Genomic DNA, 24,665 nt, shown 5'->3' with positions numbered 1-24,665 from the left:
CAAAGTCTTGTTAAAATTATGTCTTAGGCTATATTTTTATTCATATTGTTTGGCCTATGGTTTTTATTAGCTTTGTTATTTAATATTGCCAATAAACTTTCATGTTGTAAATGGCATTAATTAAATCAATTTACAACCTTTATTTAAATTAAATCTTCCGAGCCTACCTTTAGAAAAATTAAATCCCATTTTGGCTTAAGCCAGTTATTTAACAGAAATTATGTTTGCCTTATGAGTTTTTAAAATTTATGAAAGGGAAAGAAAAAGATTAATTTCAAGAAAGGCAAGATAAGCTTAACTACCTGTTTATTTTTCAAGAAAGGTTGCTAAAATTTCATTCTCTACTCAAAATAGCATTGACAATAATTTTTGGATTATTGTATCTACAACCTTGCTTGCTAATCATGTTAAGGTACCGGGAGCTGTAGATATTAATCTTACGCAGAGGTTCCCTGAGACCTGAAAATATTCAAGAGTTTCTCCAGGGCAAAAAGATTGAGAAAGGTTGCCTTGTGCACTCAGTGGCCGCTGTTAGGTACACCTGCTCGCTAATGCAAATATCTAATCAGCCTATCAGCAACTTGATGCATTTAAAGCATGCAGGCATGGTCAAGAGCTCAGTTGTTGTTCAGATCAAACATCAGAATAGAGAAAGAAATATGCTGTAAGTGACCTTGATTGTGGAATGGTTGGAGTAATTTGAGCATCTCAGAAACTGCTGATTCCACTCACTGGGTACAATAATGTGGACAAAGTTCTGTTAAACAGTACTAAGGGTGGGACTGGTACTGTGTGGGCAGGGTTCACTGTGTTAATGCTAGGTACAGAACTGGTTGGTAGGGGGACTCATTGGGTCCCAATAATGTGGGCAGAATTCTATTACACTGGGTACAGTACTGGTGAGCAGGGATTCTCCCTGAATTACATTGGCTACAGAAATGGGTGGGTGGGGGTTGGGGGGGGGAGATTTCACTCTATATACTAAGTACAACACTGGTGTAGATTTGCTGTTGATTGTCACCAGGGTACAGATGGGTTGGTCTAGGTCTGTTCCCTCGGTTTTTCCCTGCGCTGAAACCAGTTCGGGCCCCTCTCTATCTCTCCTGTCCATTGTCCCTACTGCTGCATCCTCCTTCCTATCAGCTCTTGGTGCTCTCCTGTCCCCTGCTTTCCATCTCTTGTTGTCTGCTCCTCCCGTCTCCTTTCCCATCTCTCACCGTTCCCTGCCCTCTCCCAGCTCCCTTCCACTTGTCTGTTCTCGGCGGTCTCGTCCCCACCACCTGCTCTCTGCTCCCTCCTTGGCTCTGTATCTGCTGTGATGTACTCCTGAGTCAGGCCCTTACTCTGCTTCTTCCTGGCCCCCAGGCACTCATGGACAAGGACGGGAGACGGTGTGTATTCTGCATTAAGACGACCAATCGAACGTATGAGCTGAGTGCATCTGACACCAAGCGTCGTCAGGAGTGGATGGAGAGTAAGTGATGGGCAGCCTCCTGTCCCTGATGGACTTGGGCAGCCTTCCAAAGAGCTGGGGGCAGAACTTGTTTATGCAATTTTCAGAAACTTCTAAAATGGACATGGATGTTTGTTCCCCACTCCCCTTCATTTTTCTCTCTCCTATTTCCCCCTCCCTGTTTTCATCTCCCCCACCCCAGCTTCAAACTCCCCCTCCCCATTTTCCCTCTTCCACCCCCCCCAGTTTTTCCTCCCTTTTTTCCTTTTTCCCTGTCTTCCCTCTCCTCCATTTTTCCTCCCCCTCGCCCCCCCCACCCCAGTAAATGATGACTCTGACATGAGTGTAAGTGCCCATCCCATTTATAAACCCAGAGGGCTTTTTCCTGAAGATCTCTGCACCCCTCCATCTAGCCCTCCTCTATGGGGTCTCTTGAGGTGGGCTACTTAGACTCTATCCCCTCCTCACCTCAACTGCAGCCTGCAGTGGGAGCGACAGAGGAGGAAGGAGAGCTGTTATTTCTGACCAGGTGTTGTCTGAGTTTGTGTGTGTGTGAGAGTGAGTGTGTTTGTGTGTGTGTTTGTGTGTGTGTGTATATATATGGAAAACTAGATATAAACGCATGTAACTATCTGTGTGCAAGTGAACATGTGTGTGTATACTGTAGGTATGAGTGAGCATTTGTGTGAATTTGTACCCAAGGGTCAGGAGATGTTTCCACGAGTTGTTAAGGTTTTTACTCACACACAGGACGTTGCAAGGCCAGGTTTTATTGTCATCTATAATTGCCCCTTGAGAAGGCAGGGGTGAGCTGCCTTCTTGAACTGCTGCAGTCCTTCTGGTGAAGGTGCTGATGGGGTGTGGGGAAGTTCCAGGATTTAGGCCCAGTGGCAATGAAAGACTGACGTTTCCAAGTCCAGAACGGTGTGCGGCTTGCAGGGAGCCTACGGCTGCTGGTGTTACTCCGCTGCTGCCCCGTCCCATCTGGGTGGAAGGAATCAGGGGCCTGGGAGGTGCCACGGGGGGAACTAGGGGAAGCTGAGGCCATGTGTTGTACCGCATGCAAGGAACCCTCATGGAGTCTGCTTCCTCCAGGAACTCGAGGTCAGGGAAGGAGCTGCACTCTGACCCGTCACTCGGGATGCTGGACCTTCCGAGTGGCAGCGGGAGAGGTTGGTTCCAGTTTCAAGATTCTTTAAAGGTTTCAAAGGTACACCTTTATTGGTGCTCATCGGGACATGAGTATAAAGGCAAATTAAATGATTGTTACCCCAGATCCAATGCAGTATAAAAACACAAAAAAACATAAAGAACACAATAAAAACAACAAAAACACAAAATATAAAAGCAATCCTATAAAACACAATGTAGAATTAACTGTTATATACATAGACTGACACTAATGGTTGTGTATGTAGTGGTGGTGGGGGTGCTGTAATGGGTTAATGGATGGAGGTGTTAATTAGCCTGGCAATTAGAAGTAACTGTTTTTCAGTCTAGTGGTCCTGGTATGGATGCTGTGTAGCCTCATCCCTGGTGGGAGTGGGACAAACAGTCCATGAGCAGGGTGACTGGGACCCCTCATGACATTGCTGGCCCTTTTCCAGCACCTGTCTGTATATATGGCCTGGATGGTGGGTAGGCTGGCACCCTTAATGTGTTGGACTGCCCATTGTAGAGCCCTTCTGTCTGATGGAGGGCGGTTTTCATACCACACAATGGTGCAGCATGTTAGTGTGCTCTCCACTGCACATCAGGGCAGATTTGATAGACGTATACAAAATTATAAGGGTAATAGATAGGCTAAATGCAAGCAGGCTTTTTCCACTGAGGTTGTGTGGGACTACAACTGGAGATCATGGGTTAAGGATGAAAGATGCAAGGTTTAAGGGGAACATGAGAACATAACAAACAGGAGCAGGAGTCGGCCATCTGGCCCATCGAGCCTGCTCTGCCATTCAATAAGATCACGGCTAATTTGGCCACGGACTCATCTCCACCCACCTGCCTTTTCCTCATAACCCTTAATTCCCGTACTATGCCAAAAAAAAAGTCATAAGGGGAAACTTCTTCATTTAGAGGGTTGTGAGAGTGTGGAATGAGCTGCCAGTGCAAGTGGTGCATGTGAGCTCGATTTCAATGTTTAAGAGAAGTTTGAATGGATGGTAAAGATGTGGAAGGCTGTGGTGCTGGTGCAGGTTGATGGGAGTTGGCAGTTTAAATGGTTTGGCATGGTCTAGATGGGCTGAAGGGCCTGTTTCTGTGCTGTACTTTTCTATGACTCTATTTGTACAAAGTCATGTGTATCGATGTGCATGGAACATCTCCCTTCAGCCTCCTCAGATAGTAGAGGCATTTTTGAGGTTCCTTGACCGTGGTGGGTTTGTTCCCTCTGCATAGGCATCACCACCGCCATTTCGCTTCAGACGGCCAACAAGCCTCCCTTGCACAAGGAGCAGCGGGAGCGGCGGCGGGAGCTGAGGCAGCAGGCGATTCAGAGGAGGAAGGAGGAGGAGGAGCAGCTGGCCAAGCTGAAACAGGAGAGGGAGTGTCAGCTGAGGGAGCTGGAGAAGCTGAGGCAGGTCAGTGAGTCTCTCGGGCCTCCCCCAGAGCCGGTGGTCCTTATCCCTGTCCCCACGTACTGGTGGATCAGTCCGATCCTGAGGTAGAGAGGCGAGGGGGTCCGTCAAACTGGAGAAAGCCAGGCGGGGTGTACAACAGTCCCCATGAGCAGGAACCTGTGCACGGACACCCAGTGGCTCCCTGTCTCCCGCTTGTGACAGTGGGTTTGTTGCTGATGATATCCAGGGCTGTGAGCTGCAGATACCACACCATGTCTGGATGGTGCACACAAGAGATTCTGCAGCTGCTGGTAATGTTGAGTGATGTACACAATATGCTGGAGGAAGTCAGCAGGTCAGGCAGCATTCACGGAGGGAAATAAACTGTCAACGTTTTGGGCTGGGACCCTTCATCGGGACTCAGCCTGAAATGTCAACTGTTTCTTGGACTGTGTTTTTGGACCATGCATAGTCTTGTTGGATCTGGTGTTAGTGATCCAGATGTTCTTCAGAAGTTAAGAGTGAGGCATAAAACTTGGTGGTTATAGAGTTAAAGGAACAAAAAAAAAGACAAAGAGGAAGTTGTAGTCGTCTTATTACTCAGACTTGAGCTAATGCACATTCCATTGATAAGATGGAACCTGCTTTGGAAAACTGAGAAGCTTCTAGGAAACACCAGATCAGCTGTACTACAATTATTGCACAATTTACTAAAAAATTACATGTATACCGGTGATTATATAAAAACTATAAGCAAGCATAGGAAAGTTACACTACAAGAGAAATAACAACTCCAAACCTTAATCCAACAATATTCAACCCAGCTGAGGAGTTTGTGTATGTGCATACATACCTGTGTGTTGCTGTGAATTTACTGACATACAGCACAGAATAGGCCCTTCCAGCCCCTCGAGTCACGCCAGCCAGTAATCCCTTGATTTAATTCTAGTCTAATTGTGGGAAAATGTACAATGACCAATCAGCTGACCAACCGGTACATCTGTGAACTGTCGGAGGAAACCAGAGCACCTGGAGGAAACCCACACAGTCACAGGGGGAACATACAAACTCCTTACAGGCAGTGGCAGAAATTGAACCTGGGTTGCTGGTACTGTAAAGCATTGTGCTAACCACCACCCTACCATGCCGCCCTTTTGCTCACAGGTGTGGGTGCCTGTGTGTGCAGATGTGAGACCAAAAAAAAACCCAGATTTAAACTCATTCTCTTCTCCCATTCCTTTGCCTCTCACTTTTCCCCAATCTCCATCACCCCTGTAAGTGCCCCTCTCCACCTCTGTGCCAACCTCATGGTGGCATGTCCCCAGACCGTGCCTCATGCATCCATCCACCGCTTCATGGTGAGGCACCTGGAGTGGGTTTAATCCTATTGCCATGATTACTGGGCCCACTGTCAGCCCTGGCAGTCAAGTCGAGTATGTTGTCATGCACAAGTGCAGGTACAAAGAAACTCTTGCTGCAGCATCACAGACACACGGATTCAACAACACAAGAGCAGAAATTGCACAAGAAAATGAAGAAGGAAAAATGTACGCGAAGTAAGACATTAGTGCAACACGAAACACAGGTTTATGGCTGTGTGGGAGGTGGGAGGTGGAATGTAGGGTTCCATTGCTGAGGTAGAGTTAGGATTGTGCAGGCCTGTTCAAGAATATACAGCATCCATCATCAGGCCATGCTCTGTTCTCACTGCTGTCATCAGGAAGAAAGTACAGGAGTCTCAGGACCCACATGTCAGTTTCAGGAACAGTTATTACCCTTCAACCATCAGGCTCTTGAATCAAAGCCAATAACTTCACTTGCTCCATCATTGAAATATTCCCACAACAAATGGACTCAGTTTCAAGGACTCTTCATCTAATGTTTTTGATAGTTATTGCTTATTTATTTATATTTATTATTTCTTTTTGTACTTGCACAGTTTGTTGTTTTCTGCACTCTGGTTGAACACCCAAGTTGGGCAGACTTTCATTGATTCTGGTGATTATTATTCTATAGATTTATTGAGCAACTTTAAATTCCTCAGTGTTATCATTTCAGAGGGTCTGCCCTGGGCACAGTATGTAAGTGCAATTATGGAGAGAGCATGGCAGTGCCTCTACCTTCCTTAGAAGGTTGCAAAAATCCATCATGACATCTAAAACTTTGACAAACTTCCATAGATGTATATTGACTGGTTGCATCATAGCCTAGTATGGAAACACCAATTCTCTTGAATGGAAAATCTTGCAGAAAGTAGTGGATATAGCCCAGTCCATCATGGGTAAAGCTTCTCCCACCATTGAGCCCATCTAAATGGAGTGCTGTTGAAGGAAAGCTACATCCATCATCAAGGATCCCCACTTCCCAGGCCGTGCTCTCTTCTCACTGGTGTCATTAGGGGAAGGTACAGAAGCCTCAGGACCCACACTACCAGGTTCAGGAACAGTTATTAGCCCACAACTGTCAGACTCTTGAACCAGTGAGGATGACTTCAGTCACCCCCATCATTGAGCTGTTCCCACAACCTATGGATTCATTTTCTTTTTTTTAATTTCATGCTTGTTATTTATTGCTTTTTATTTACATCTGTATTTATACAGTTTGTTTACAGTTAACAGTTCCTGTTGTTCAGTTATTGTTCTATAGATTAACTAAGTATGCCCGCAGAAAAAGAATCTCAGGGTTGTATGTGGTGACATGTGTAGTGCCCATAAGAAGTATTCCCTCCCCTGCCTCCACCCCTGGAAGTTCTCACGTTTTACTGCTCCACAACACCAAATAACACTGGATCCAATTTGGCTGTTCCAACTATAGTCAACAGAAAAATACTCCCATGCCAAAGCGAAAACAGATCTCCACAAAGCGATCCAAACTAATCACAAATACAAAACACAAAAATAGTTGATTGCATAATTGCACACCCCCTTCAAGTCAGTATTTAGTAGACACTTTTTAAAATTTGTTTTAGTAGATACCTTTAGCAGCATTTAAAGCCTTGAGTCTGTGTGGATAGGTCTGGATCATATGGACTAATTTTCAAGGATTCTTCATCTCATATTTTAGATATTGCTTATTTATTATTACTTTTTTTATTTGCACAGTTTGTTGTCTTTCACATGCTGGTTGCTTTTTTGTCTGTGGGTGCAGTCTTTCATTTATTCTATTGCGTTTATTGGATTTACTGTGTTTGCCTGCAATAACATGCATCTCTGGGTTGTATATGGTGACATATATATACTTCAATAATAAATTTACTTTGAACCCGATAGTTGTTTTTTCTGAGCCTGGTTGGGTGGGACTTCAGGTTTCTGTCCCCACTGCCTGATGGTGTCAGTGAGAGGAGTGTTGAACCTGGATGGTATAGGTCTTTGAGGATAGATGCCATCTCCATTGGGCAGGATATGTTGTCGATGGTGGGGAGGGCTGTGCCTTTGATGGAGTGGGCTGTGTCCACTTACCTTCCTGTGCATTGGAATTGCTTCACCAGTCTGGATAGTTTCAACAGCAGGCATCCCACCCTGCAAAAACTCATTTCAGGGAGGTAGCAGCCCCCCCCCCCCCTGGTCGGCCTCCAAGGGTGTATGTAATACTTTGTTTAGTGATTTTATCTAATCTATAATCTATAAACCAAGTTGTGTATATGCAGAAAATGTGAAATTTAAGTATGTACTTAATGTAATATTATCATGGAGTTTTTTTTACTCTAATACAATTATAAGCAAGTCTACAGGGAGTTTGGCCTCATCACTTAGGACATCAATACAGTAGCTCCTTAGCAGCTAGCCAGCTAGTTTAAATAACGTTAGCTATGCTAATGAATGAATGACACCAGTTAAACTCACCTCAACATGTCTTTTACAGTCATTTAACCCACCATGGGCAATAGAAAAGTCACTGTTGAAAACAGTGCAGCGAGCAACACTGTCATTATTTTTGAGGTTGACTGTAAAGCCCGCCCACAGAGAAAACTGACAGGTCTACTTAGCACGAAGAGAGACCAATCAGGATGCTCCCTCTTGCTCTCCCTCTCCCAAAAATCGATTTCCGGGATATTGTATATAATTTGCAGGCGTCAGGGAGACTCCCATATATAGACTCCTGAAACTTCCCGGAGAGGTGGGACGTCTGCAACAGTGCATCTGTGGAAGTTTGTGTGAGTGTTTGGTGATGTTCCAAGTCTCTTTAAACTTGTAAAAAGTGGGCACTGGCACTCTCCCTTCAGTCCCCATCTTTCCACACTCTTGGCTGCTCCACATCCGAAACCCTTTCTCTTTGGTCTTCTAGGCCCAGGAGGAAGCACAGGCCATTTGGCGAAACAAGGAGTTCCAATGGATGGATCAACAGGAGGAGATGCAGCAGGTCATGCAGAAGCAGTTGCACCAGGCTCGGAAGGTAAGGACCACCAGAAGATCTAGGCCTGGCCTGCAAGCCCAGGACTGGCTTTGAGATTGAGCTGGGCCCAGACCTGGGTCTGGGGGTCAGAGACCAGGACTAGAGTTGGGCCCTGGGCTGTGGTCAAGCCTAGGACTAGCCTTGCCCAACGAGGCCCAGAACAGGCCCTCGTGCACTCTCAGTGCAGTGGCCACTGGAAAAAAGCTGTGCTGAAACAGCCGTCACTTGAGGTGTGTTTGCCATAGCTTGTCTACTAACAGTCTTACTGACTGGAGTATACTTGGTTTATGCTCTACCCGCCTTGGGAGTGTACTTATTGGAGGGCAGGAGAGTGAGATCTCTCAGGGTACAGTATCTGAATAGGTTTATTTTAATTGTCATATTCTGGGAATGAAAGGTTTAACATATAAGGAGCTCTGGGCCTGTAGTTGCTGGAGTTTTAAAAATGAAGGGGGGATCTCATTGAAACCAACCGAATATTAAAAGGCCCTGATGGAGAGGATGTTTCCAATAGTGGGAGAGTCTAGGACCAGAGGGCACAGACTCAGACTACAAGGACATCCCTTTAGAACAGAGATGAAAAGGAATCTCTTTACCCAGAGGGTGATGAACCTGTGGAATCCATTGCCATAGACTGCTGTGGAGGCCAAGCCACTGGGTATATTTAAAACGGAGATTGATGGATTCTTGATTAGTAAGGGTTTCAGAGGTTATGGGGAGAAGGCAAGAGAATGGGATTGAGAGGGGTAATTAATCAGCCATGATGGTGCAGATTCAGTGGGCTGAAAGGCTTAATCCTGTCCCCACATTTTATGGCATTATGTGTTGTAAAATATGTTGCTTTGTGTCAGCAGTACAGCACAAGACATATATTAAAAAAATTACCTTAAGTCACAAAATAAAGAGTGCAAAAGATGAAAAGCGAGACACTAGAAATTTTGCAGGTGCTGGAAATATTGGGTGACACACAAATTGCTGGAGGAACTCAACACATCAGGCTGCATCTATGGATGGCAATGAACAGCTGATGTTTCAGACCAAGATTCTTCATCTGGACTAGGATGAATACTGAGGTCGTGTTCACGGGTTCATGGACTGTTCAGAAATCTGGTGGCAGAGGGGAAAGAAGCTGGGTCTCCAGGTTCCTGTACCTCCTCCCTCCCTGATGGTACTATTGAGAAGAGGGCTTGTCCCGGATGCGATGGATGCCACCTTCTTGAAGATACCCTCGATCTGCCTGTGATGGAGGTGGTTGCTCACCACCTTCATGACCTGCCCGTCACCTCCCTCTGGTTCCCTCATACTTCCCTTTCTTCCATGGTCCACTGCCCTCTCCTATTAAATTCTTTCTTCCTTAGCCCTTTACCCCCTCCACCTATCCCTTCCCCCACCCACACACCTTCCCCCTCTCCTGGTTTCACCTATCACCTGACAGCTTGTACTCCTCTCCCTCTACCACCTGCTTATTCTGGCTTCTGCCTCCTTCTTTTCCAGTCCTAAAGAAGGGTATCAGCCCAAAATGTTGACCTTTTATTCCCCTCCACAGATGCTGCCTGACCTGCTGAGTTCTTCCAGCATTTTGTTTATGTTGCTCAAGATATCCAGCTCTCATGTTGACTCTCTTTGCAGAATCTCTTGTTTCTCTGTGGAGGAGGGTATTAACTGTCCCCACACGTGGGTAGGTGAAGGTCATGCAATGCTAGGAGCACAGCATGGATGCAGGCCCTTTGGCCCACCCACTCCATGCTGGCTCCTCCCACAACAGGCCTTTGCTGAGATGATCGGCCTATGCCCTCTTCTCCTTGCAGGACAATCTCTGCCTACAGTTGGAGATGGAGCAGAAGGAGCTGGAGGCGGGAATGCAGCGGCGCCAGATTCAGGAGCTGGAGAGGATCCGGCAAGGGCTGGAGCAGGCACTACAGGCTGAGATCCAGGCACGCAGTAGCGAGCATGCTGCACGCTCAGTCCAGGCAAGGTACAGTGACGGGCCTTGGGGTACCACAATGAGCTGGGGAGGAGAGCACCCCCTCTTCAAATGAACCAGAGCAGGACACCCTGCCGTCTGATTGGCAGGACAATGTTACGTTAACCCGTTCCTCACCTGGGTCTCTGCCTCACCGCGAGGCTGTGACAAAGCCAACGTGTTGGCGTGTTTAAAACCTCTGCTCAGCCATGCCGCACTGCGCAACAACCCCTCCCCCACCTGGCACGAGATTCCTGCCACACCCATCTCAGCCGCCACCTGGCATAGCCTGTGAGGCCTCTGCCAATGGCTCCCATGGCCTGGTTTCGATTCTGGGATCCTAGACGCTGTCTGCGTTGGGTTTGCACGTTCTTGTTTGTTCTCTGTGACTGAGCGGGTTTCCTTCTGAATGTTCCGTTTCCTCCTATTTCCCAAGGGCGCATGAGTCAGTGGTTAGTGGGCAATCAGGGAGAACATATTGGGATTAGTGAGATGGCTGGTGCCAACTCAGTGGGTTAAAGGACCTTTTGCCATGCCTAATGACCACGACAGTCACTTTCTCAGAGGGGGCAGTGCTGAGGGAAAGATTGTCCCAGCCAATAATTGATCTCAACTGCGACTTGAAAGCCAGTGATGTGGTTGTTTGCTGTTGGTAGACATTGACCCAATTGCCTGCAGGGTTCCTGTATCACTCTGCTCCCGGAGGCACACAAAGCTTTCCTTGCCTCCTTCCTCTTCACACTTCCTTGTAAAGTTACCCCACTTTCCACTGGTTCTGTGCCACAAAACTCTCGGTTGACGTCCTCTTTCCCCCACCATCCGCTCTTGTCCCCAGGCTTTTAGAGCAGGAGGAGGAGAAGCTGAGGGAGCTGATGAGGCTTAAGGAGGAGAAGACTCTGAACCGGCGGGAGCAGAAGCAGCAAATGGCTGATAGAACGCAGGCACTGCAGCGGGCAGTCACGGAGCTAAGAGAGAGCAGGCGGCATCACAAGGAGGATCTGGCAGTAAGTCAACTCCCATGACTTGTTCTCCACGACCCGCCCGTACCGCTCACAGAATTCGCACAGTTGTACCACAGGGAACCCGTGTCCCATACGTATGCAACATTTCATACAGAGAGGGTGGGTAAAGTCAGTGACGTTGTGTATTCGCAAGAAGGGACATCTGAGTCGACAGCAGGATCTAGATCAGGTAGAAAGCTGGGCAAAGCATCGGCAGATGGAACTCCATCCCCACAAGTGTGAGGTGATTGTTTTTGGGAAGTCGGGTAGAGGTAGGACTCTGAAAGTAAATGGTGAGGTACTAAGGAATGTTGATCAGAACCAGAATCGGGTCATGGAGCACCACAGCACAGTAACAGGCCCTGCAGCTTATCCTGAACCTGCCAACCCGGTCTTCTGCCTAGACCCATCTATCCATACTATAGTCTTCCAAACCTGTCTCATCCAAACTTCTCTTAAATGTTGCAGTTGAACCCACATCCACCACCTCTCTGGCAGCTCATTCTCTACTCACACCACCCTCTGCGAGAAGAAATTCCCTTCAGGTTCCCCTTAAACATTTCACCTTTCACCCTAATTGGGTGGCGAGGTGGAGATAAGTCTTCCTCAAAGGAGGTGCAAGTCACTCCTTCCTTCTGCACCTGTTACCCTTGGGCAAGGTTTAGCACCTGCTCAAGGCCCCCCCCCCCCCCCCCCCCCCCCACGATCAGGGTCATGTGAAGCCATATGAGCAGCTGGTCCACGTCGCAAGTCCTGGTTCTGGGACCACAGATGCCAGGCAGACAGTCTCTGATAATGGCTGGGGTCACCAGTCTTGTAAAGACATTGCCCAGAAGAAGGCAATGGCACACCACTTCTCTAGAAAAACTCGCCAAGAACAATCATGGTCATGACAAATGGAAGACCACGATCACCCTCGTCATACAACATGGCACATATCGATGATGATTTCACCCTAAACCAATGTCCTCTAGTTCTAGTCTCACACAACCTCAGGGGTAAAGCTTGCATGTATTTACTTTATCTGTACCCTCGTAGTCTTGTATATCTCTACAAAAATCTCCTGTCATTCTCCAACAACCCAGGGAATAAAGTCCTAACCTATTCAACCTTCCACTACTAACTCAGGTCCTCAAGTTGTGAAATTTGTTGTTTCAGAATTAGAGTGATGAACAGAGGGGTCTAGTGCCCAGTTCCCTGAAAAAGGCAACATGGATAGACAAGGTGATGAGGAAGGCTTGTGGCATGCTTTCCTTCAGAGGATATAGAATATAAAGGTTGCAGCTTCACAAACTATACTGGATAGGCCACATTTGGAATATTGTGCTCAGTTTTGCTCACTATACTACAGGAAGGATGTGGTTGCACTGGGAAGAGTGTGGAGGAGATTCCCAGTGATGTTGCTGGGTTCATAGGACTTTGGTCATGGGGAGACTGAGTAGGTCGGGCTTGTTTTCCCTAGAGCAGAGGAGGCTGAAGGGTGAGAAAGGGTAAAATATTATAAATAGGGTTGATAGTCAAAATATTTTCTTATTGTAGAGTTATCAAAAACAAGAGGGTATTGAAATGGGAGATAAATAGGGGATCTTAGATTAGTGCACAGAGGGTGGTTAACATCTGAAGTACATTGCCAGGGTCTGTCACAATGTTGAAGACACATGAATAGGCAAGGCATAAGAAGATAACAGTGTTGTACAGGCAAATAGGATAAAATAGCTGGGCAAAAAGGGCCAGCATGGACTGAATGGCTTATTCCATGCTATAGGTCTCTATGATTGTATAAAGGGGAACCATTAGATGAACTGTTTGGATTTCCAGAATACATTTGATAATGTGCCACAGGAAAAGGTTACTATGTATCAGTGCACGAGGTTGGTGATCATTGCATAGGGGATTAGCGGTCTAACAGGAAACAGGGAGGAGATAAATGGAATCATTAATTTGTAGCGCACCATAGAGATCAGTGCTGGGGCTGTAACTATATGCAATCTGTGTTAGTGACTTGGATGAAGGGATCAGGTTTGCTGATCATGCAGAAGATGTTTCGGTTAGGAAGTTATAAGGTGAAAACAAACACTTTTTAAAGGTAGAAGTAGGTTTAGCAAGTGGGCAAAAAGCTGGTGCATTTTGTGTGAAGGTGTGAGGGCCTCCAATTTGGGATGGAAGAATGAGAGAGCATATTAGTATTAAAATGGGGACTGAGCATTCTCACGGCACAAAGGGATCTGGTGGTGAACTCTCTGAGCTCCATGATGCTCTGAGATCAGCCCCTGAACCCTTCAACTCAGCCACTCTAATTCTTTGTGATTCACCATTCTGTGAGATCAGTCTCTAAGGTTTGGCAGGTCATTTCATCAGCGAGATACTGTTTACACTGGCCAATGACAAGAATGTGTGATTGGGTTTACTACGAGCATAAAAGGTGGTCTGGAAATTCATGGATGCTGTTGGATATTAACTTCCAGTGAACTTTAAGAGAATGTAGACAAATGTGTATTGAGAGAGTGAAGGGAAACTCTTTGTGTAGGGACAAATTTCAGGGTTAGACAGAAACGGGAGCTGGAAACTAAGTTCCATTTCGACTCTCCTGTCAAACACCTCCAGGTTGTGGTTACCAGTCTTTTTGCCTTTTCTCTGAGCTTGAAGGAGCATAGTGTGAATGCACACAGTTTTTTTTCCCTCCAGCGAAAGGGAATCAAATGCTAGAGTGCACTGGTTTAAGGTGAGAGGTGAATGATTTAAAAAGGACGTGAGGGGCAATTCTTTTATGCAGAGGGTGATGAGTATATGGAATGAGCTGCTACAGAAAGTGGTTGAGGCAGGTACAATAGCAACATTTAAAAGACACTTAGACAGGTACAAATGTAGGAAAGGTTTAGAAGGATATGAGCCAAACACAGGCAAATTGGACTGGCTTAAGATGGACTTCTTGACTGGCATGGATGAGTTTTGCTGAAAGGCCAGTTTCTGTGGTGTATTATTCTAACTGAGCATAACAAAGGATAAATTCTAGGCACACTCTCTGCTAAATTTACTTTTTCCATGCAGTGATCTACAAATTCCTGCTGGGCAGTGTAACATTTGATCGTTGCTGTTTTAAGACCTTGTGCCTTATTTTTTGTGACCAAATGCATTTGGCGTTGCTGCAATATTGTTTAGTGCAGAAAAGCTAGAGTCTGTCCGCTTGTGTGAAAAGTCACTAAGATTTGACCTCCTAATTGATAATACGCTCAAGATGCTGGAGGAACTCGGCAGGCCAGGCAGCATCGATGGAAAAGAGTAAAGTGTTAATGTTTCAGGCCAAGACCCTTATTGTCAGATGTACCAAGATTCTGGAAAAGCTTTGTCTTGCTTGCCATCCATGTAGATCATCCCATATACCAGTACATTGAGGTAGTACAAAGGGAAAAGCAATAACAGAACGCAAAATGTTATGTTACAGTTACAGAGAGAATGCCATCCAGGGAAACACTACAGTGCCAGGGCCATGCTGAGTAGATTGTAATGTCAGCAGTTCATCTTTTTCATTCTAGAGGTCCATTCAATAGTCATAACAGTGTGTGTAGAAGCTGCCTTTGGGTATTGTGGCACATGCTTTCAGGCTTTTATCTTATCTGCCTGATGGGAAAGGGGAGAAGGGAGTGGGTGGGGGCCTTTGATTATGCTGGCTGCATTACGGATGCAGCAAGAAGTGCATACAGAGTCTGTGGAGGAAAGACTGACCACAAATCTCTGCAGTTTCTGACACAAGATTCTTCAGGCTGTTGGAACACGTACAAAATGCTGGAGAACTCAGCAGGTCAGGCAGCATCTGTGGAAGGAAATAAGCATTCCTAATGAAGGATCTCAACCCAAACCACCAGCTGTTTATTCACCTCTGTTTCAGTGCATTAGGGGTGCAGAATCAAAAGGGTAGCAAATACAGTACTCAAAGTGTTATATCTCAGTGCACGGAGTATAAGAAATAAGCTGGATGATCTTGTTGCACTTTTACAGATTGTCGGGTATGATGTGGCCATCACTGAATCGTGGCTGAAGGATGGTTGTAGTTGGGAGCTGAATGTCCAAGGTTACACATTGTATCGGAGAGATAGGAAGTAGGCAGAGGCTCTGCTAGTAAAAAATGGATTTTTTTTAGAGAAGTTTGTCGTTGAGCCTACTAGGGGATCAGCTAATCTGGATTGTATGTTATGTAATGAACCGGAGATGATTAGGGAATTTAAGGTAAAGGAACCCTTAGGAAGCAATGTGATTGAGTTCGACTTGAAATTTGATAGGGACAAAGTAAAGTCTGACAAGGCAGTATTTCAGTGAAGTAAAGGAAATTACAATGTATGAGAGAGGAGGTAGCCAAAGTAAATTGGAAGGAGAATAAGTTAGGGATGACAGCAGAGCAGCAGTGGCTTGAGTTTCTGAGAAAAAAATGAGGAAAGTGCAGGATAGATGTAATCCAAAAACAAAGAAATACTCAAATGGTAAAATAGTACAACCATGGCTGACAAGGGAAGACAAAGCTAATGTAAAAGCAAAAGATAGGGCATACAACAAAGCAAAAATTAGCAACAAGATAGAGGATTGGGAAGCTTTTATAAAACTACAGAGAGCAACTAAAAGAATCATTAGGAGGGAAAAGATGAAATATGAAAGCAAACTATATCAAGGTTGTCAGAAACGAGCCACGTTCCCGAATAATGGCTTCAAGACAAATTCAAGGAAACAAAGTTTATTAACAGTTCTGCAGAGCTGGGCTCCCTCAGAGAAGGGAACCCTGAACCTTACAGGGCAGCAGGTTTTATCCTTCTTCCTTACCACCCCCCTCCCTGACTCGGGAGGTACATAGTCTTATCCCATTCCATATTTGGAGTTGTTTTTTTACACATTTCTGTAAAACAATAGTCCATATCTCAGGACTTCAATGATTCCACAAACAGTTAATCTTGTCAGGGCTTCTGCATTCATGCTTATCAGACATAATTAAATCACATTTGTTTTCTGACTTTAACCCAGACATAATTAAATCACATTTGTTTTCTGACTTTAACCCCAACCTCTCAGAAACGCACATCTTAATTTACTTCGACTCTCACAAAGGTGGATAGAAAAAAGCTTTTTCAAGTATATAAAAAGTAAAAGGGAAATGAGAGTGGATATAGGACCACTGGAAAACGAGACCGGAGAAATAAAATAATGGGGAACAAGGAGATGGCAGATGAGCTAAATGGGTGTTTTGCATCTGTCTTCACTGTGGAAGACACTAGCAGTGTGCCAGGAGTTGAAGGGTGTGAGGGAAGAGAAGTGAGTGCAGTTACTATTACAAGGGAGAAGGGGTTCAAAAAGCTGAAAGACCTAAAGGTGAGTAAGTCACTTGGACTAGATGAACTGCACACTAGGGCTGTGGAAGAGGCAGCGGTAGAAGTTGTGGAGGCATTAGTAATGATCTTTCAAGAATCATTGGACTCCACTCTTTAAGCAAGGAGCGAGGCAGCAGAAAGGAAAATCTTGCCTGACAAACCTGTTGGAATTCTTTGAGGAGATTACAGGTAGGATAGATAAAGGGGATACAGTGCATGTAGTACATTGTCAAAAGCCTTCTGAAAATCCAAAGTGCCAAACATGAGGCTGCCTACCAAGTTAAGAGCCCATGGTATTACAGGAAAGTTACTAGCATGGTCAGAGCATTGGCTGATGAGGCACTGAGTGGGAATAAAAGAATCCTTTACTGGTTGGCTGTCAGTAACTACTGGTGTTCCGCAGGAGTCGGTGTTGAGACAGCTTTTTATGCTGTATACCAATGATTTAGATGATGGAATAGATGGCTTTGTTGATGAGTTTGCTGGTGATATGAAGATTGGTGGAGGGGCAGGTAGTGTTGAGGAAACAGGAGGCTGCAGAAGGACTTAGACAGATTAGGAAAATGGGCAAGAAAGTGGCAAATGAAATACAAAGGTGGAAAATGGATGGTCATGCATTTTGGTAGAAGAAATAATTATGAAGACTCTAAATGAGGAGAAAATCCAAAAATCTGAGATGCAAAGGGACTTGGGGGTCCATGTGTAGAACACCCTAAAGTTTAACTTGCAGGTTGAGTTGGTGGTGAGGAAGGCAAATGCAATGTTAGCATCCATTTCAAGAGGTTTAGAGTATAAGAGCTGGGATGCAATGCCTTAAAGGCACTGACGAAGCCTCATCTTGAGTATTGTGAACAGTTTTGGGCTCCTTATCTAAGAAAAAATGTGCTGGCATTGGAGAGGGTTCAGAGGAGGTTCATAAGGATGATTCTGGGAATGAAGGGGTTATCATGAGGAATGTTTGATGGCTCTGGGCCTGTATTCACTGGAATTTAGAAGGATAAGGGGGATCTCATTGAAACCTTTCAAATGCTGAAAGCCTAGACAGAGTAGATGTGGAAAGGACATTTTGGTGTGGGGGGGTGGGGGTCTAGGACAAGTAGGGCACAGCCTTAGGATAGAGGGGCATCCATTTAAAACAGATGCGAAGAAATTTCTTAAGCCAGAGGATGGTGCATTTGTGGAATTTATAACCACAGACAGCTGTGGAGGCCAGGTCGTTGAGTGTATGTAAGGTGGAGATCAATAGGTTCTTGATTGGTCACAGAATCAAAGGTTACAGGGAAAAGGCTGGGGAGTGGGGCTGAGGAGGGGGAAATAAAGAATCAACCATGATTGAATGGCAGAGCAGACTCAATGGACCAAATGGCCTAATTTGGCTCCTATGTCTTGTGGTTAGTATAGATGCTGCCTGATCTGCAGAGTTCCTCCAGTATTTTGTGTTTGACACTTTGCATATTGTTGTGGTTTCGGACAGAGCACATGCCATGATGTATCTATCCAGGTAGGATGCTGATACTGTAAGGTATGCTTCCACTTCATGTAGTACACTTGTGAATATAAATTGCTGAGCATTTTCCAGTACCTCAAAGAGAGAAACATCAGCTAGCCAGAGGGTGAAGTGCTAGCACTGAGGGCAGCTCTCCAGCCAGAGCTCTATCTTGCCTACAGTGGCACCTTGGGGTGGTGGTGGTGTGCACTGTTCCGGGTTGTTGCAGGGTACTGTGACCCTCCGTGCTCTCCTGCTGTGATGCTGGGCTGGTGTAGCTATGTTCAACTGGCCTTCCTCTCACCAGGCGGCGAAGACAAGGCGGAGGCAGGCGAGTCGTTGCGTCAAACAGTGGAACGTGCAGCTAAACCGACTGATGCAACCCATCGTCCCTGGAGGTAAGGGCTGGACTGGGCTGTATTCTCGGAAAGGATGTGTGGAACGTGTGATGTTCCCTGGGGGAACGGAGCATGGGGCAGTGTTATGATTGGGACTGAGGACATTCCCCAAGGAATGGGGCAGTGCTGGGACTGGCACTGAGGACATTTCTTCGGGGAAGTGGAAGATTGGGGCTGGCCACCACATTACATAGAACAGTACAGGCCCTTCGACTCACGAGGCTATGTCAACCTTTTAACTTGCTCCAAGATCAATCTCATCCATCCTTCATTGTCCTCCATCTTTCTTTCATTCATGTATTTGCTGAAATTTTTCTAAAAGGTTCCTAATGTATTAGCCTCTAACACCACCCCGGCAGTGCATTCCCTCTCAGCACTCTCTCTGTGAACACCTAACTCTGACAACACCCCCCCCCCCATACTTTCCTCCAATCACGTTAAAATTATGTCTTCTGATATAGACCAATTCCACCCTTGGGAAGAAGGTGCTGGCTCGATCTATGCATCTTACCATCTTGTCTACTTCACACCAGTCATCCTCCTTTGCTCCAAAGAGAAAAGTCCTAACTCGCTTGCCCTGTTCTCTTAATTCATGCTCTCTAATCCAGGCAGCATCCTGGTAAATGTCCTCTGCACCCTCTCTAATATCTTTCCTACAATGAGGCAACCAGAACTAAATAAGATACTCGTTATCTGGGGAGATTGGGAATGGAGCTGTGCTGAGATTGGGATTTGTCGGGGGGGCTTTGGCTGGTGTGTTTGGGTAAGAATATCAATGGTCCTCTGGGGTTTCTGAGCATAGCATAGCACAGCATGTGTCGGAAGGTGGGAGTTATTGGACCATTCCTAACCCCACACCATTGCCCATTGTTGCCCTAGATGCCTCCCAATGTTTAGCCACAAAGTCCACCTGCATTTTGAAACTCTACAGAGCTTAGTGTCAGCAATGCTTTTGTCTTGGGGGTTGGGAGGTTGAAGGTTCCTGCTCCCCTTTGTACACAGGTTGGGGGTAGGTTGTGGGTCAGGGGTTACAGTGACTGGAGGTCAGGGATGTGGAGGGGAAAATGAGGTTTCATTGGGAGAATGGAGTATTTGAGAGGTGGAGGTGGGAGTAGGGACCAGGAGCTGGAGTTGGTTTATGGGGTTTAGTTATGGGAGGTCAGGAGGTGGTTTGGGAGTGAGGATTAGGGGCTGGGGTTGGGGTGTGTGAAGCCAGTAGGTGGAGAGGGTGTGTCATTAGGATATGTAGGGTTTGGATGTGATTGAGGGGTTTGGTGAAAAGGCCAGGTGTGAGGTTGGAGGGCTTGTTTGAGAAATGGGAGTTGGGATAGATTTACATCTGACAATGGGGGAGGAATGATACAGAGAGTGGCCCCTCTCTGCTGACTCAATGTTGAATTTCCTGCTGCCATCATTGAGAATCACTCTGATCAGATTGTGGTTTCTGAAGACTGCGGTTGGTATAAATGAGCAATGTCTGTGTGCAGACTCAGTGGAAAAGAACTGTCATGGCTAGAACATAGAAAGTCATCCTATCTGGGACCTGTTCATTCCCCCTCCTGGGCTGGGTTGGAACCGATCTTCATCGGACCCTAAAGTCCTGCACTGGATGAACAGTTTCTGCCGTGTTTTTTCTCTGTGTGTCATGGGCACCATTGAGTCATGTAAATCAGCAGGAGGTTTCCTAAGGTCTTTTTTTTTTGTGAGTCAAGATGGTTTGAAGTATGGAGCACATTAACAAGGTGGACACATGCGGTACATGTGGTGTTTAGCTGGGTTGTGCCTGTCAGGCAGTGCATGTTTTTTCCTTCAAACCACCCACCTCCCCTCTCACTTGTTAGCCCTGTCATCTCAACAGGCCATCTGTTGCCAGGATTTGAAGACCTGATTTATGGGGAAAGGTTGAATAGGTTAGGACTTTATTCTCTGAAGTGCGGGAGATTGAATGGAGGTATTCAAAATTATGAAGGGTACAAATGCAAACAGGCTTTTTCCACTGAGGCTGGGTGAGACTAGAAGTCATGGGTTAATGGTGAAGGGTGAAATATCGATGGGGACATTTTCACTCGGGTGGTTAAAGCAAGGAATGATCTGCCAACAAACATGGTAGATGTGGGTTCAATCGCAAAATTTAAAATAAGTATATGGAAGGGAAGGGTGTAGAGGGCTATGGTCAATGTGCCTAGGCAGAAAAATGTTTGGCACGGACTAGATGGGCCAAAGGGCTTGCTTCAGTACTTAGAGAGCTCTATGATTCTATATTCTCTGCCTCACTCCTTTGCTTCCCAAATCTCTCCCTCAAGTCTCTCTCCCTCCCTTTCCTCTCCTTGACCCACCCCACCCTCCCTGCCTCAGTTCCCATATCCATTTACTAGTCCTCATTTATATGCCACTTCATTTTCAACCGCTCCTGTCCTTGTGTGGTCTTCACCTTTTCTGGTTCTGTAAACTTGCACACATTTCCACAATTCCCTAATCCAGGCATCTTAAAATTCCTGGTTTTCTTTCTTCCAGTACTGAACTTGGGAAATCCATGTTCAAAGTACATTTGTTAACGAAGTATGTGTTGGGATTCTCCAAGCCTGCAGGCAGCCAGAGACAAAGAAACAGGACAGAACCCATTAGAATTACCCACGCAAAAGAAATGTCAGACACACAATGTGCGATAAAAGAACAAATTATCCAAAGAAATAACACGCAGAACACAAGTTGTGGAGTCCCCAAAAGTGAGTCTACAGCCAAAGGGTCTGGTCAGCGTTGCAACTAGTCCAGGAGCCAAGTGGCCACAGTCAGTTCAACGCTGAGGCGAGTGCTGATGGTTGCAAGCCACAGCTGCAGAATCTTTTCAACACTGAGGCGACTAAACCTCACAGAATACTGAGCTGAACACCCTTCATGCCTCTCTCTATCAGCCACTATCACTGTAAGCTGCTCCCCTTTGAGCAAATGGAGCTCGCCCCCTGTTCTGATAGCTGGTGTTACCACTCTGCTTTACGACAGAGTGCCAGTTACTGCTGTTCTGTAATCTTTGATCTTCATGTTGCAGCCACCCAGAATAAACAGAGGAGTGCTGTCCTGAGCCACAGAGGAGGTGGAGCCTTCCCATCCATCAATCTCAACAATAAGCAGCCCCAGCTGAAGGGAAAGACGCAAGATAAGCGCGACAGGCCCAAGGTCTCAACCCAGACCTCCGAGGAGATGTCAGAATCTGAATCTGACTCCGACGACTATGAAAACATGGAGGAGTATTTGAGGAATGTGTCGCTGATGGGATCGATGTCGCCCTAGGAAAGCAGCAGTTAGTTGTCATGGCGGACTAGACGGGAGAGCATGAGAAGAGTGTTAATGGTCCTGCGGAGGTTTCTCAATCCACACTGGGCACCGGTAATAGACTCTGCAGATTTCCCCAGTGCACTTGGGAATCTCCAATATCTGAACACACAGATATGGGAACTCCATTTGTTGAAGCCAAATGGAGAAGGAAAAGCAGAGCGAGGTCCATCAGCACAAATGGCACCACAATCTGTAGCCAATGATAAACCATTCCCAATTACAAATCTCTTCTGTGCCTTGTTTTTCTGTAGGCCACTGTTTTATTTGCAGTGACTGACGTGGAAAATAATGTCCTCAAAGTTGTTGTGCAGTCAGAATGATTTGTCTATGACAGAGTGACGATGTTGGAGACTCTTGTATCAGCTGGGAGAGGGGAAGGGAGATTCATTGATGAAAATATTACTGAGATTGGAGGAAGGGGAGGGAGATCGATGGAGGAGGAGTTAATGGATAGAGTTGTCATAGAGACAGGGTAAGAAGTCTATGAATAAAACATTGCTTGGGAGTGGGCAGTAGAGAATTCCACATTTGAAGGTGTTGATCATGTACAGAAGTGAGAATAGGCCATCAGAACCCAGAGCTGGCCCCACCATTCATCATTCTGATCTACCGTGATGTCATTTCCTACATTATCCCCACATCTTTCCATTCCCCAGCCTTCTGGGAGAGTTCCAAACAATCACTACCCTAAGAATGAAGATATTTCTCCTTATCTCTGTCCTAAATGGCCGATCCCTGAGTCTGAAACTGTGCCCCTGGTCCAGGAATCCTGAGTCAGGGGACCACCCTCCCTTGAGCTAGTCTGAACAGATACCTGTGATATCACAGCCCAGCAATACTAAATGATCTGTTTACTCCCGCAGTCTGCTTTCTGTCTGGTAACCAAATCTCAGTCCATTTCAACCTTTTTGCACCAATAAGGGTAACGCAGTTGGCATCTGACCTCCTGTGGAAGATCTTATCAAAAGACTCCTGGAAATCTGACCACCACACATTCACTGGTTCTCACTTAAGCATCTTAAGCTGTGAAGACAGACAGCAGAGTATCTCTTTAATTCCTCTGCCATTTTCTCCTTATGAATTCTGTCCATCCGTAAGGGTCTTACATCGGTCCTTGTGTTTTCCTCATTCATGCCTATACTTGCTGCCTCTCACCAGTCCACACATATATTCATCATAGCCTGGTCCTCCTCTGCTCAGTTCTAAAATGTGTCCTTTCCTCACCTATGTAATTTCTGGCACCTTTATTTGGCTGTTGTTTTGATCTAAAACTATCTTTTAATTTCTCTGGTCAGCCATGAATGAATCACAGAACATCGAACATTACAGCACAGTATGGTCCTTGGTCCCACAACATGGTGTCAGCCTTTTAACCTATTTCAAGATCGACCTAACCCTTTCCTCTCCATATGCCTCCATTTTCCTTTCACCCATCTAAAAGTCTCTTGTATGTCCCTAATGTATCTGCCTCTACCACCACCACTCTTTGTAAAAGTAAACCTACCTCTCACATCTCACTTTCCTCCAATCAGTGTTAAATTATGATCCCCTTATATTACCCATTTCCACCCTGAGAAAGAGTTTCTAGCTGTTCCACTCGATCATTTTTCATTTTGAGTTTATGAGCCATGTAAGAGTTTTTTTTAAATCTAGTGCACTGTTTTGTTTTTCATGCTAACCATTATCCACTGTTGTGACTTTAACTGTATTCTCCCAATGAACCTCAGCTGACTTTGTTAACCCCAGAATCTTCCCCGCATAGGTTTAAAACCCTAGTTTCACCTTGAAGGTGATGTACAGGCCACCCCTTCCTTGGGCAGTTACGGAATTCACAAATCAATACTTGACATGCAGAATAAAATTCACTCCCAGGTGAAGTTATGGAGGAAAGAAAAGTTAATAAATCCATTTATTATCCACTCAGATTGACATAGTACGGCACAGTAAAGACCCTTCGGCCCACAATGTTATGATGACCTTTTAACCTACTTCAAGATCAATCTAACCCTTCTGTCCTTGTATAACCCTGTGTTATTTTTCATTCATGTGCTTCTCTAAGAGTCTCTTAAATATCCCTAATATAGCAACCTCCCACCACCATCCCTGACGCATTTATCATTGTAAAAATCCTTCCACTATACTCTCATCCAATCACCTTAAAAAGATGGCCTCTGGTACTTGCCATTGCTACCCTGGAATAAAGAGGCTGACTGTCCACTCCATCTGTGCCTACTTATCCTCCTTCACTCCAAAGAGAAAAACCCTTGCTTGCTCAAGCTTTCCTCACAAGAAAGGGGCACCACAGTAGCACATTGGTTAGTGCGATGCTCGACAGCTCAGGGCTTCAGTGTTCGGAGGTCAGTTCCAGTGCCGTCTGTAAGGAGTTTGGACGTTCTCCCCACGAACGTGTGGGTTTCAATCAGGTTTCTCTCCGCATTTCGCAGACATGCCAGTTAGCAAGTTAATTGGTCATTGTAAATGGTCCTATGATTAGGTTGTTAAATACTGCAGGTGGGTTGTTGAGCAGTGTGGCTCATTGGGCTGGAAAGGCCTGTTCCACATTGCACCTCTAAATAAACAAACATCCAGGCAGCGTTGTGGTAAATCTGCTCGGCATCTTCTCAAAAGCTTCCACGTCCTTTCTATAATGAATCAACCAGCACTGAACACATACCCCCATGTGGTCTACCCAGGGTTTTTTTTTAGAGCTGCACAGTTACCTTATGC

The 24,665-nt window shown here is 45.7% G+C and overlaps 1 protein-coding gene across 1 annotated transcript in view; it reads left to right on the top strand.

Annotated features, from left to right (window-relative positions):
- Nucleotides 1-22,162, top strand: part of LOC140734109 (differentially expressed in FDCP 6 homolog) — a 58,782-nt gene extending 36,620 nt beyond the window's left edge. The window contains exons 6-12 of the mRNA XM_073057693.1: nt 1,366-1,474; nt 3,854-4,035; nt 8,299-8,406; nt 10,215-10,381; nt 11,205-11,373; nt 18,515-18,605; nt 21,652-22,162. Of these exons, the coding sequence (XP_072913794.1) occupies nt 1,366-1,474; nt 3,854-4,035; nt 8,299-8,406; nt 10,215-10,381; nt 11,205-11,373; nt 18,515-18,605; nt 21,652-21,893 (1,068 nt within the window). The 3' untranslated portion in view covers nt 21,894-22,162. The remainder of the gene's footprint in view (nt 1-1,365; nt 1,475-3,853; nt 4,036-8,298; nt 8,407-10,214; nt 10,382-11,204; nt 11,374-18,514; nt 18,606-21,651) is intronic.
- The last annotated feature ends 2,503 nt before the right edge of the window (nt 22,163-24,665 follow it).

The sequence above is a fragment of the Hemitrygon akajei genome, chromosome 10 (assembly GCF_048418815.1).
Source record: "Hemitrygon akajei chromosome 10, sHemAka1.3, whole genome shotgun sequence".
Taxonomy (NCBI): Eukaryota; Metazoa; Chordata; class Chondrichthyes; order Myliobatiformes; family Dasyatidae; genus Hemitrygon; species Hemitrygon akajei.
This window is presented reverse-complemented; position numbering and strand designations above follow the sequence as displayed.